Genomic DNA, 14,458 nt, shown 5'->3' with positions numbered 1-14,458 from the left:
CCTTCCTACCCTCCAGCAGATCAACACTCCCACCCAACGTGGTGACGCCAGCAAACTTACTGAGGGTGCACTTGATCCCATCATCTAGATAATTGATAAAGATATTAAAGAGAACTGGCCCCCAAATTGAGCCCTGGGGAAACCAAGTAACTGAGTTGTTTTCATAGTTGGAATTTAGGAAGAAGATACCATTGCTTATCTGCAGTCTTTGGCTTAAAAGCTTGGCTTTATGGCATAGAGGAAAGGCTTCCATTTGGTCTGCTCTGTTCCTGTCCCTACTTCATTCTCTATTTGCTGTGGCAGTATTGACAAATTAACATTAGTCATGAGTAACACTTGAACAGCGCTGCTGTTTAGACTTTTGGGGAAATTGTGTTCTGTTTAATTGTTTGGAAAACACAAAGTCCATTTAAGGTGTCTGTTCTCAGAGAGTCTAAAAATCCAGGCTGGCTAGGATTTATTATTACCAAGTGGTGGAAGCAGTTCAGCCAACAAGACAAGAAGATTCTTGGTTGCATCTCTAAGTGTGAAGATCAAATACATTCAGGAATGAGGAGTTTTAGCTTTCTTCTGTTATGTACTTCTTGAAAGTTTTATTCTAGTATAGGACAATCTACCTGAATATCAAACCCATTGCCGTCTGCCAGAATATAGATTACTGAAAACAATCAAACTTTGTCCATTTTTTTCTTTGTTTGTATGGGTTTTGTGACTATATTTCTAGTTGGATTTTGTTTGTAAAAGTGAGACAGATAAGGTAAACATAAACTAGCTAAACAACATTGACCTCTTAATTTCTTTCCACAGTTTTAAAGTTGTGAAATCATGGCTCATTCAAAGACGAGAGCCAACGATGGAAAAATCACATATCCTCCAGGAGTCAAAGAAATCTCTGATAAAATATCTAAAGAAGAGATGGTGAGAAGGCTAAAGGTTAGTAAGCAAGTAATTGTTTGCAGATTGAAGTTTCTTGCATACAGCGTTCAATGATCCTATTATTATATTTTCTATCTGAAATGATTGGGGGGGGGGGCCTTTGCCTTTTCTGTGCTCAGAAGGAGGAACTTGTTGGCTATTGTGTCTTCTGTTCTACCACTTTCTTGAAGTGACTGGTCCACAAATGTTTAAATGAGTTAAAAAGTCACAAATGGAAATAAGCTATATTAATTTTAAATACTACTTAAATTGTATTTCAGCTCCAACAGTAAGTCAGTACTTTTAGAGAAGAAAATACTGGAAAACATGAAGAGAGAGTCATAATTTTGGAAATCATATGGGTGCCTCAGAATACATTCCTTTTATGCATTTGTGCTCTTTGGGTTGACTGTAAAACCCTTTATTCTCATTATTTTATCCTCTATTGTAATGAAAGTAGTCTTTGATTATACTACGTATTTCTGTCTCCTGAATTTCTTGACCACTTTATCTGGCCTAACTCTACAGAAAGGTTGGAGAGATTTGGGGGATAATTATGTTACTAACGTTCTTTGTCTACCCATGTACTCTCACAAAAAGGCAGGCTTTTTAGTATTTTGCAGAAGGAGTGCCTGCAACTTGGGCTTGCCCTGTGAAACAGGAGGGAACAGATGTGGGAGAGGAACCTTAAGTATTCTAACAGCTGGAAGAGCTCAATTTGGAGTTTGTTTTCTGAAGAAGTAGTTTTAAGTCAGTTGGAACTACTGCTAAATGAACAAAACCCAACAAAACCCCAAAACACAAGGATTCCTTCTCCCCTCCCCCCAGTAACCTGTCTGTGCTTTGGGAATTGGGCTGATAGACTTTAGTCAGTGCACTGCATTCCAATATGTTGAATAGAAGACATTTATAACTTTAGGTATGAGTGACTCCTAAGAGAAGATATTATTTGTTAGCACTTGTATATTTTTTTCAGCTTGTGAAAATGCACACAGTTCTTACTGATACTTTTTTCTCCTATAGCTTCATTTTTGGCCTTGAATGTCCAGTCCCTTCTATTCTGTCACCTTGATCTGTCTTGCAGGACAAGCGTACTTTGCAGGATGTCCTGTATTTCCTGTCAGCTCTTTATTCTGGCTCTGCATTCATTGGTACACAGGCAGCGGGAAAACCACACAGTGTTTCTTTTAGGAAGGATTGGATGATCTAGGCTACAGCACAAGTGTATAGACCTACAGCACAAACACAGTTTCAGGTGCTAAAGAGCAGTAGTTGGTAAATAAAAGTGAACTATTAGCCTCTTCATTTCCCTGACTGCCGAATTCATGTAAGTATTAGGAAAGAAGCATTTTTTGGTGAAATTTATTTAATTTACACAAGCAGATAGTCTGCTGTTTGTTAATGACAATATATTTATACAAATACAAGTTATTGGGAAAACTGAGAATAAAATGAAAAATATGCACAGTTAATTTATATATTAGCATACTATACCTCACAAATTTTATGTATTTCTGATCCACACCATTTCTAAGTTATAGCAGATTTGGAAAGGAGATAGAAACTAAATGGTTGGAGTTATGAACTAGCACTGAAGACAGAAAGAAGCTGATAAACATTTGAAGAAGTTGATAAACATTTGGAAATGATGAATAGTATGAGAACAGCATTTTTTCCACAGTTTGTCTTAATACACAAGGACAGGGGCATCATCTAATGAAATATATTAATTTTAGACCAGCAGTCTAATAAAATATTTTTCCATAAGTTACATAACTCAGTTCCAAAGCTTATTACTGTAGAAGGACGTAGGAAAAATGGAATGGGTTGAAAAATACAGGCAATATTTGGAAGGTGAAGCTCCAGGAGTATTAATCATGGTGGTCTGGGTGCGATTTCAGATTCGGGAATCCTCTAACCTGTTGCTTTGCGGGAAGCTGGAAAGGTATGCTAGGAGAACTAGCTTGTTTTTCTTTGTTTTTCCTTAAACACTGTGACAGATTGCTCTGGAGACAAGATAACTGATTTTTGTTCTTCTGAGCAGTATGGAAGTTCATGTTGTCTACTCTGGAAACAAACCTTCAGTTTCTCTTCCATGACAGAAACCATACTTGGTGCAGTAACTCTTGTGACACCTGAGTATTTATTCACTAGCTTGTTAATTATATAAATCTAAATACTTTCTATAGAAGTGAAAACAGTTCTGTGTTTAAAATTACTTTAATAGTGTGTAAGGGCACCAGTGCACTTCAAATGGTTCATCCTGTGTCTAGCTGGGGAGGACTTTATTTTTCTCTCAACGGAAATTGTATGTGTGCATAAGCTACTAATCTTTGCCTTTTAGTAAAGGATTCTAATATCCTTGAAAACTTTACAGCTGCTGAGATCCTAATTATGCAAAAGTCCTCTTTTTTTTTTTTTTTAAAGGTAGGATTTGTTGCTACCTGACCAATTATAGTACACTTTTTGGAGGGGGAAATAAATAAATAAAACAAACTATAGCAAAGTAAAATAATTTTGTAGTGCTTTAGGGTTTTGGTGGCTGTTTTTGAGGAACTTCACCGACATCATTATTCTTGAAAAATATCTCTTCTTGTACTGGTGTAATAGATGGGAGTTTTGCCTTCAATTCTCAGGATTGTGTAATTAAGTCTTTATTACCATTTTGTTAATTTTAACAAGAGCTGAACTCCTTACAATAATTCTTCCTCTGTGATTGAAGTAAGAAGTTGGAGAAAAGCATAATTGCTTTGTTTTGTCAATAGGTTTTTCTCCTCCAAACATTTTTTTCTCACCAACTAGCAGTTACTAATCATGGCTTTTCTCACTTTTGTTCCATTTAGGGTGTTAAATACTTGGTGTCCCAGGCTTCTTTTCTTTTTCTTCCGTAACTTTAGTATACTGGTTCCTAACAGCAATAATGGGCATTTTAGTCCTGTTGGATAACATGCATGCTGCTAGGCTGCACTGGATTTATATCAGCTTCTGCTGAAAATGTGTGCTCTGCTTCTGGGCAGCACAGGGTATAAACTTGTCCTCAGAGCAGTAGTAGAGAAAAACCTGAAATTGAAAGAGAATAGAGGGAAAATAAATTTTAACCTTAAATACTTTAGGGAGAAATACATATTTTGAATAAAGTCTTGGTGTTTTCTGATTTTTCAGTGAATGGCTGTAACAGTGAATGCTGTTGTATTTTTTGAATTGGCCAATTTGATTATATGGTTTCTTAAAAAGATACGTTAAGTGCTACAGCTAGACTTTCCGTAACCCTGCTGAGACTGTGTGTTGGGACAATTGGTAGAGGACTTGACTAGGTCCTTCCTGTACCCTGAAAAATAAGATACTGGTTACTCAAATAAGTACTACTGCATTGCTAATAAGGCTTCTGATAGAAGTTGCACAAAACCAGAAGAGGAACTTTCAGTAAGGACCCTGTTACAAAGAATACTTCATTTTATGTACTGATGTCTGTCTTTTTTTTTTTTAGATGGTTGTGAAAACTTTCATGGATATGGACCAGGACTCTGAAGAAGAAAAGGAGCTCTACCTAAATCTTGCTTTACACCTTGCTTCAGATTTTTTCCTCAAACATCCTGATAAGGATGTACGTTTGTTGGTAGCATGTTGTCTTGCTGATATTTTCAGAATTTATGCCCCTGAAGCTCCATACACTTCACCGGATAAACTAAAGGTAAATTGAATTAATCTTTTTTTCCACACCAGGTTTTTAAACTGAATGATTGATATAATTGATTATAACTCTTTTTTTCCTCCCCCTTTATTTCTGGTTCAGCCTAAGCAATCCAAGGTTCTCACTTGATTCTGGGATAGGGTTGTTTGATCAGGTCAAATGTTCATCAGAAAGTGATATATAGTACATCTTTCAATGACTTGTAGAGTTCTGGATTTATATTGAAAATATTTTATTGAACTGTCATTGGGGTTTGCAGATAGTGGTCTGTTACTTTAGAAATCTTGATATGTCTATAGCTTTTATCATAATCTCTTGCAAGATAGCTAATTCCTTCAATTGGGAAAATACCCCTGCTGTGCCAGGTAAACTACCAAGAGATGATTACTGTATTTCTATAGTTAAAAGCTCTATTGAAACAAAAAGCATTTTTTTACAGAGGATAATTTCTGATGTGAATTGGAAGATTCTGCAATTACAAACATCACTGATCCCACTAGATGGAGATGGTTGATAGAGAAATGCCAGGTTTGAAAAGGCAGTACAGTTCTGCCCTATTTGTTTTAGAAAAAATAAATTTTAGATTGTTTTGTGTTTTTCACTTTTTGTTTTTTTAAATAGAAATCTAACTTTCTTTCCAGCTCTCAAAATCAAACTACTTCCCTTACACAGTCTGAATCTAGTGATGAACTGAGTCTTGTCAAAAATCTTGCAGGGGAAAATAACACTGAAAAATGTGTACTTTTTTGTCTCCCTGATATGGGGGGTGGGAGGGGCTCTTTTGATTTTGTTGTTGTTGTTTTTGTGTTTGGGTTTCTTTTTTTCTTTTTTTCAACTATCTGAGCGTGTTCTGTAGTGAAGGCCGTGGCTCTGATGCTTACTGAAGCCATTATATGGTTAACTGGTATCAAGACAACAATCCACAAAAAATATCAATGTTCTTCCTAAAGTTGAAGTATAAGCACTTTTGGTTTTAGAGTCTGCGTTCTAATGTAGACTTGCTTTATGGAGTTTGATGTGATGTGATAACATATTGTCCAATTTGTGAAAGTGTTGCATTTTCTTAGCTGTAGCCAAAGTTTATTTTATCCTGTGTTTTGTATTTGTAAATGCATGTTCAAAAAGTATATTCTGTATGCTCAAAAAAGGGAAGAACTTTGGGTTGTATTACACTAATTATAAATTAGTAAGTACTTCTGAGTTTAGTCTGTCTTGCTTGCATTAAAACAGGAATAGGAAAAAAAAAATTAGGAGTAAATTATGACTTTTCCAAATGATGCCATTATTATTTGTGAAGCATTCAGATGATAGGCATATTGTACATGTATGCTATTCTTTAGTGTATGTATTCATATACAGTACAGTATATGTTGAGTACTTTATAAAGGTTAAGACAATTAGTTTTGGTCTCATTGGGGTCTTTGAATCACATTCAGTAAATAAGTGTTATGTACTGAGCTGCAGGATAAAAAGTAAAGATATTTTGTTAAATGAACTGATTGAGATTCATCTAACGATAAGTACACCTAGGGCATGAGGTCTAAGATGAAGTAGTTTTTATATTTGGCATTGGTCATTCTCCCGCTTGGTCATGCTTGCTTTCTTCTGTAATTGCATCTTATCCTTCACGGAGAATCAGTTTGTATGTCTTCTAAACCTCACAGCACCTTCTGGTGTACCAGTTTTTCAGATGATGGAACTCATTTTGGGTGGGCTTATGGCCTGCTAGTGGTTCAGGAAGTAGTTTTTAAGCGGGGGATTCTTCAGACTGGCTTTTGCCTGTGGACTGAATGTTCTTTAGTGGTTGGAGTCTATTAGGTGTGTCCTTTGAACTGTGTCTTTTGGTTTAATTTCAACTAAAGAGTCTAGTTCGTGTGTTCTGTAACTGATCTGAAGAGTGAACCAAACAGTTGTTTTTATGGTCATCCTTGCTTAACACTCCAAAGGCACATTCTTGATCCAAATGCAAACATTAATGTAGCTGTATCTCTGAACAATGTGCTTGCTGCGCTTTATTGCAAGAGACGATGATGTCACCTGTAATCTAATTCGTTTTTACCTAGAACCCCATTAAGTGCTCAGCTGAATGATTAAGGCTGGATTTTGTGGCTGTAGCGTTAGAAAAAAAAGAACCCCATTCTCATCTTTTGTCCATCTCATTATTCTGGGGGTCGAGGGGGGAATGGTCCTTTGAAAATGTTCTAGAAAAGCTTTTTAGACTATGTCTAGGATAGTTTTTTTCGGGGTTAACTGTAAGGCTTTCTTGTATTTTTTTATGGCAACCTTATACCTTTTGGAATTTGTTTGATTTATATCTAGATTGTTAGTTGAAATATTATAGATACAGTTGAGGTTGTGAATGCTGTTTCTGCTGATGTGTACTTTTGAATATTTCGATTTAATATAGTAGTTATGAATTTCCAGCTGTTAATTATCTGAATGTAAAAAGCATTTTAAAAAGACACCTTCCTGTGTGCTTCCATTCCTTATAACCTGCTTGAATTTATTGTGTGTGAGACTTTCTGAAGAACTCTTCTGGTGCTGAAATTTGATAAAGGAAGCAGGAGAAACTTGGTTTATTGGTCTTTGCAAGAGAAATGTTCTGTATCAGTAGCATGATGACTGAGAAATGCACAAAAAATACAGTGTAAATATATAATAATATTTTTAGGAAAGCTGCAATTGCCTACTGCTTTTTTCCCCCCCTTCTGTTGAAACCTACTACAGCATAAAGTAAAAAATGTGAAATTAATTGTCCTGAATAATATTTTGACTTCTGCAGCATGTCAGCCAGTTGCAGCTGTTTGTCAAGTTGAGTGTTTTTCTTTGGAAAAGAAAAACTTTTGCTTCCTTCAAAAAAAGGTTACTTTCTCAACCCTTCAAAGAAACATGAAGCATTTGAAAATGACTCCTTGACATTCTCCATGATGTTTTTGTAGATCATCTTCTTTTGGACAGTGAAATAATGTGCCTGTCGTTGCTGCATATTTTGTAGTGATGAATAATACTAGTAATTTAAAAAGTAAATATTTTAATTTTGGAAGTTTCATTGCAGTTGATTAACTAACTATCACTTCTTTCTTTTCAGGATATATTTATGTTCATAACAAGGCAACTTAAAGGTTTAGAGGATACAAAAAGCCCCCAGTTTAATCGATATTTTTATTTGCTTGAGGTAAGCTTCATAACTTATTTCATAATAACTGTTAAATGTAATTTTTCAACTTAATCTTATATTAACTACTTTTATTTTCTCCTGTTCAACACAGAACATTGCTTGGGTCAAGTCTTATAACATATGCTTTGAATTAGAAGATAGCAATGAGATTTTTACACAGTTGTACAGAACACTGTTTTCAGTAATAAAGTAAGTATTGTCACCCCCAATTATAATATATTATTGCATGGTTGAGGTCAGATGTTTCTAACCTAGGTGTTCAGTCTTATTGTGTGACTTTTAACATTAACAAGCTTAGTTTTGTAATTCAGTTTAACTGAAGGTAGCAGTATAAATATAACAAGCTTCAGTTTTGCCTGTTTTAATTAAACAAGACACACTGCAAATCATCTTTTTTTTCCTACAAAACTTACTTTGATGTTTTTTACTGCATTTATTTTATTCTGTTCTTGAAATTGAATGGTGCAATATGCAATTCAAAGGAACTTTGAGGATTATTGCTGTAAAAACGTGAGTCAGAAAATAGTGGACACTGGAAGGTACTGCTAGAGATAGTCTAGTTTGCCCCCCTTGCTCAAACCAGGTCAGCTAGAGCAGATTGCCCAGGACTGTAGCCACTTGGGTTTTGAGCATCTCCAAGGATGGAGACTCTGTGGCCTCTCTGGGCAACTTTCTAGTGCTCTATCACCCTTACATTTAAGAAGTTTCTCTTTCTTACGTTTGAATGGTATGTCCTGTATTTCACCTTGTGTCCGTCGCCTCTTGTCCTGTCACTGGACACCACTGTGAAGAGTCTCACCCTGTCGTCTTTATTCCCAACATCAGGTATTTAAACATAATGATAAGTTCCTCCCTAAGGAATGTCTTCTCAAGGCTAAAAAAAGCTGTCAGCTCTCACAGCCACTCCTTCTATGAGAGCTGTTCCAGTCCCTTAATCATCTTGGTGGCCCTTTGCTGGACTGACTTCAAGGTGTCCCTGTCTCTCTTGCACTGGGAAGCCCAGAACTGGACACAGCACTCCAGATGAAGTCTTGCTAGTGTTGAGTAGAGGGGAGGGATGGTCTAATACACTATCTTTTCATGGTAGGGACAGATACAGTCCTCTTACTCTTTTACTACAGTGGTAAGTGAAGAGGGCATAAGATTCAGTAACATTTTGGAAAGTGATATATGCAGCTAAAAAACTTAAGTATTTTGACTTCTAAGAAAACTTGTGATTTGATTATTATATTCCTGTTTGGCGTCACCATAGGGAGTACTCTGAATGGAAGTTGTGCTTTACATGAATAGTACACTAAGAATTCTTGTTTTTAATTTCAGCAACGGTCATAACCAAAAAGTACACATGCACATGGTTGATCTAATGAGCTCTATCATTTGTGAGGGAGATACTGTGTCACAGGAACTTTTGGATACAGTGTTAGTTAATCTAGTGCCAGCACATAAGGTAAGACTTAATAGTGGCTTAATTTTTTTTTTTTTAATCCTGTTTTATTGGATGTATGTATTGAGATGTTTGGATTTCATTGAGAATAGCTGTAGCAAATGTGTTCCTATTACTTGAATCTTTATTAGCAAACAAATAATTTTTAATAGCCAGAACATTCAGTAGAGTTTCATTGCTTTGATTCACTTGCCATAAACCAAAGTATCAGTGGTCATAGTAATCTAAAAGCTCTAATGTCATACGGATTTATATATAGGCTTTTTGTATACAGTCAATACCAGTAGAACTTAATATAAAAGAGACATATATCCTTTGGAAAGTTTTTAATTAGTGTAATGCTGTATCAATAGTTCAAACTAATGTGCTGCCCTAAGTGGGAGGTAAAAAGTTGCTATGTCTGCTGATTTGTAGGTGGCTCTGTTCTATTTCAGAAATGTTGACTTGGTGTTATTGAAAGCACATTGGTGTGTTTCTGATGCAGCCATAGAACTAACTATGTTCAGAAGTCGTGGTGCCTGAAGAGCCCAAGTGATGGCTGTCTTTCCTCAATGAATAATGTTTTGTCAAAAACAAAAAGTGTCCTACAGATGAACTGGGGAAAAACTTCCGGCTGTGTATGTGTTGTGACACTTAAATGTTTAAAAAGCAAGGAAGTCTGACTTCTTTGTTCAGAAAACTACCAAGGTCCTACTGGAATTTCTTGGGCTACAGTGTAGAAGACGACTTGTAAGTTGTGTATAACAAAAAATTGTTGGGAAATTATCTAGGAAATGTATACTTGGCTGGATTTTTGGACAGTTCCAGCTGTCATCTGACAGCTTTTTTTTTTTTTTCTTTAGTGTGTTCTGGAAAGGGCTAACTTTACTTACGTTTCTTAGAAACTGCAGTAAGGTTAAATGGGTATTAATTAACTGAGAGATTCTGCACCTTTGGAATGCTTTTTTGAAACAGTGGTGTACATGAAGAAACTCAGTAGACTTTTCATAAGGCACTCTCTGAAGAACATAGCAAGTAGCACAACATAGTGTGCCTTACCGCAAGACATCAATTTCAGTAAATAAAGAGCACATAAATTATTTTTCTATTGACAGTGAAAGACTAAATGCTTAGTATAGATCACTCCTTCACCCCCACCCCCCTTCCCCCAAAATGTTTTAGCTGTGTCCTTCAAGGAATCTAGTACTTTTGTGCCAGGACCAGACTGAAATTTGTGTGGCTAAAATTCAGATTTACGAAGTAAAGCCTTGGAATACAAGAAACAAAAGCAAGACTATGCAAAATACTTTAGTTTGTATTTTCTCAGTTGTTAAGCATCTGTTGTTTTATCGTGTCACCTGTGTTCAACTTGATGTGACTACTGTTTTTATGATTCGTGTTTAATAAATTGATTCTGAATTTAAGAACTTGCATCCTGTTAGATGTTAGAGTACGCACGAGCTTGCTTAAGTAGTACAGCAGGTGTCAGATAAGTCAATAAAACAGTAAACTTAACTTGTCTGACCATGTGCTCAACTCTCAATTTCTGTGATGTTTAATTTTTTTCTATTGTGGTTTCTCTTTTCTTTTTTTTTTATGAATTCTACTGAAATTCTCTTGATTGGATTATATTAAGAGAGAATTAAATAAATACTGAACTAAACCCAGTAAAAACGAGAAGCAAGGGAGAGGTAGCCAATATAGAAAGGCAAGAAAAATTAATAGTTTTCCTTTCCCTTTTAATTGTCTTTTTAGATTATAAAGCCTTTATGCCAGCACCTATAAACAATTTTGTGTTCGTGCAATGTGTTTGAAGGCAAACTGTATTTTACTTCCTTGAGTGTTTGCCAGAGTGTTCCATTTTCAGCTCAGGAGTACTGCAGGGAATCCCACGTTGCATATCCCACATGCTTTACATGCTTAACTTTTCAAAAAGTGATATTGACAGTTAAATTCCTGACTGTCTCTATTAGGAAATTGCTTAATAATTAGTGCTAACTATCTTGGCAACACTTAGCTGAGCTTTTTCTGTGTCAGCCATCCTTAAAAACCTGTTTTCCTCCCCCAGCAGAACTAGAGAATCTGTTAGAACTGTTTTGTCAAGTGCTCTTGGATACAAATTCCGCTGCTGTGCCATTGATAATAAGAATAAAATTGAAGACCCTTTTCAAATTCCAAGAAAATAGTGTGCTAAACTGTATGTGTTTTAAGAATATTTTGCTCTAGATACAGGCTTAACATTTGATTTTACCCCCTAAAGTTATAAAATTAAGGACTGGATTGATGCTAGCTAGTTCTCTGAGCTGTGTTAAATTTGGATATTGAGAGGCAACTGGAAAAAGTAACTGAAAAAAATCAGTGGGTATGCATTTCCATCACTGCCAACCCCATTGTAACAGTACAACTGATTTTTGGCTCTGTGGATGTATAGACAATGCTCTCCAGGACAGTTTACCACAAAAATGTCTGTGCCATGCTGTCAGAGAGGTTGCCACTGCTTCCTGTGTCTGCAGTAGAAGTTTGTCAAACATTCTAGGGAAGAACAGGTCTGAGAAATGAGTTGGCAAATCTGTTAATGTCTTCCAGAAGTGCAAAAAGCTTGAAATGCTAGCAATATATATGCAAAAATCATGGTGGGAATTGAGACAAAGGAGAGAACTAATGGTTGATGAAGATGGTTTGTCTTCAAATATTATTGCTGGAGGCCTCCTAAGCATAAAAAAAAAAAGTTCTCCTGTTTATTAACATTCTTTTCTGAAAGAAAACTGGAGGTTTTCGGGGGGGAAAGGTCTGCCTGCAGCATCCTGTAAGTCTGTTTTAGATGTTAAATGTAACTTCTCAATTATCTTGCAGAAGATCTGTGTTCTGCCTTTTCATGTGTGGTTCTTGGGTTTGTCCTTATTGATCAATACTTATTTCTTCTTTTTCCTTCAAAATGTAGTAATTACTAATGATTACTTTAAACAGTGTTGCCAGCTGATGGCTTAGTTTCTACCCAATTCAGGACTCTCAAAAGCTTATCCCCACTGGGTGCTTACATGCTTTTAGAGGCATCCTGATTAAGATTATTGTGCCCATCATGAAGGCTTTCTTAAATCATTAAAAGATCTTGAAATACGTGTAATTTTTTTTTTTAAATGTATAGAAAGATTGAAGAGAGGATAATGATAGAAGAGATTAGATAAACACAGAGAAGAAATTTGCTAAATTAGGTCTTACCTTTATAAAATTTCTCCTTCAGGCAGTTTAAAGTATCTTTGTGGCTATTAAATTAGTCGAAATATAGGTTTGATGTATTGTAAAAGATCTTTGAACCTATTTGGTAATGGCCTGGGTTGCTCCTGTTTCCATTTCAACTAAGGCAGTGCTGCTTTTTCTTGTTTCTGCTTTTATCCTGAAGCTGGAAATGGGAGAAGAAAACTTTATGTGCTTTTAAGACTTCTTTGGCATTGTTATTTTCAGAAAGTTCGGCCTCTGGACGTTTGAGGGCCCTGGCTATCAGCACAATTAAATCAAGTACATGAGGCATGAAAAAAATAGCTAACTTTCTGTAGTCAGTTGTCATCTGGACTATTTTTTCTCTTTGCAGCTTTTTTAGATAGAATGAAGTGTAATGTGAATATGTTACTCAGGGTTGCAAATATCTACTTCTAGCATTTATCTCGGCAAACATTAAGGTTTTAAAATTAACTGCTGTGTGAAAGATACAAGCTGAAACTGTAATTAATATGAATCAAAACAGATCTGCCTGTTGGAAGTCTGCTATGCTAGGCCTGCTGTTCGGACTTGTTTTATGTGTAAATCAGATCTTGCTCATGATCTAGAGTTCATTCTTACCCAGGTGAAAGTAGCTTGCTTTGTTTTGGTGGAGGTGCACTGTGGAAGTCAAGAAGGATCAGAGCAAGAATCACGAGTGGCATACATTCATTGTTACGGTTATTTGTGCCTTTTATTTCCTGAACAGTCACAACTCTAGCTAAATAACAGAAAACAAATGCTACAGGTGGAAATGCTTGTGCTGTGTTTTTTGGTTTTTTGGGGTGTTGTGTTTTTTTTGGTTTTTTTTGTTTTTTTTTTTTGTGTGTGTGTCAACCATGAAGAGCAATCTAGCATGCAGAACCTTTTCTTTTCTGGCATGTGGAACGGCTGTACAATTTTATAAAGAGACTGCCAGTGTTGACCCTTGTATCTTGATTAGATAAGGGAAGAGGAAATTACAAGGATGTTAGTATCTTATGTAAGCATTCGAGTAACTTTCCAGAATTGGGATTTTTATTCACCTTCTGTAGTGGCTCTGAGTAAAACAGATACTTCAGGCATCAATCTTTGTAGTCTTTTGACTTGAGTTACCTAACTTAATTCTATCAGTAGGCAAGTCAAAGACTTTGTTTTATAATACCAGAAAATATTAATCTGTTGCCACTGCTGTCTAGAAGCCTATACTTCTATACACTTTTTGAAATTACAGACAATACACTCCATCTCTTTGCAAATCATCTCTTTTTCATCCAGATAGCTACCAAGAACCAAGCATATGTAGGCAAAGTAATACCCTGCGTGTGGCAATGCATCTTGTTTTTCATTATGCTAAAAGGAAATTTTCTTCCTTTTATGGATGAGATGTATTTAAAAAAACAGCCACAAACTGCCCCTTTATACTGTTGTCTTATAAATAGAATATGCTGGGGTTTTTAAATTGCCAAGACTAATAAAAGTAGGGGGAACTATATTTTTACAGAGACTTTTAGCTATTAAAAGACTATATATTTTTTTTGTATTGAAGATTTTTTCCTTCATTCTTCTATGTGTTAATCAAGTCTGCAGGGGGTGTCACAAGGGATGAGTTGCATTTTATTCTGAAAATTTTTTTAAAATAATTGTGATATAGAAATTGGAGAAAGGACATGGCAACTAGAGGGTGGAGAATGTGTGCTGGGAGAGGAAGCAGACAATGATAGAGCAGATAACCCAATTAGACAAATGGAGGGATAGGAATGTTGGGGGGTGGGGCTTATTTTTTATATTAGAGTTTTGTATTCTTCACCGGTTTTTGCTCACAAACTAAAACCCTAGTTTTTGGGGGTTTGGGGTTTTTTTTGCTATCTCAGTCAAACAGACTGAGTGTCTTTGCAGGATACTATGGAGAAGCTGTGATGGTGGTTCACAGGTGGCTGCTTGATGCAAGAACGGAATCGTACTTTCTACCACAATCCTGTTCAGAGTCTTGCTTCTGTGGGGACTGTAAATGCCT

General features: G+C 35.9%; 1 protein-coding gene across 3 annotated transcripts in view; it reads left to right on the top strand.

Moving 5' to 3' along the window:
* PDS5B (PDS5 cohesin associated factor B) overlaps positions 1-14,458 on the top strand; it is a 114,243-nt gene that overhangs the window by 22,318 nt on the left and 77,467 nt on the right. For all 3 annotated transcript variants that reach the window (XM_069808030.1, XM_069808031.1, XM_069808029.1), the window contains exons 2-6: positions 808-933; positions 4,403-4,606; positions 7,695-7,781; positions 7,876-7,973; positions 9,105-9,231. In XM_069808030.1, coding sequence (XP_069664131.1) covers positions 826-933; positions 4,403-4,606; positions 7,695-7,781; positions 7,876-7,973; positions 9,105-9,231 — 624 coding nt within the window. In that variant the 5' untranslated portion in view covers positions 808-825. The remainder of the gene's footprint in view (positions 1-807; positions 934-4,402; positions 4,607-7,694; positions 7,782-7,875; positions 7,974-9,104; positions 9,232-14,458) is intronic.

Source organism: Haliaeetus albicilla, chromosome 20 (genome assembly GCF_947461875.1).
Source record: "Haliaeetus albicilla chromosome 20, bHalAlb1.1, whole genome shotgun sequence".
NCBI classification, from domain to species: Eukaryota; Metazoa; Chordata; class Aves; order Accipitriformes; family Accipitridae; genus Haliaeetus; species Haliaeetus albicilla.
The sequence above is the reverse complement of the archived record's forward strand: the minus strand, read 5'-3'. Positions and strand labels throughout refer to the sequence as shown.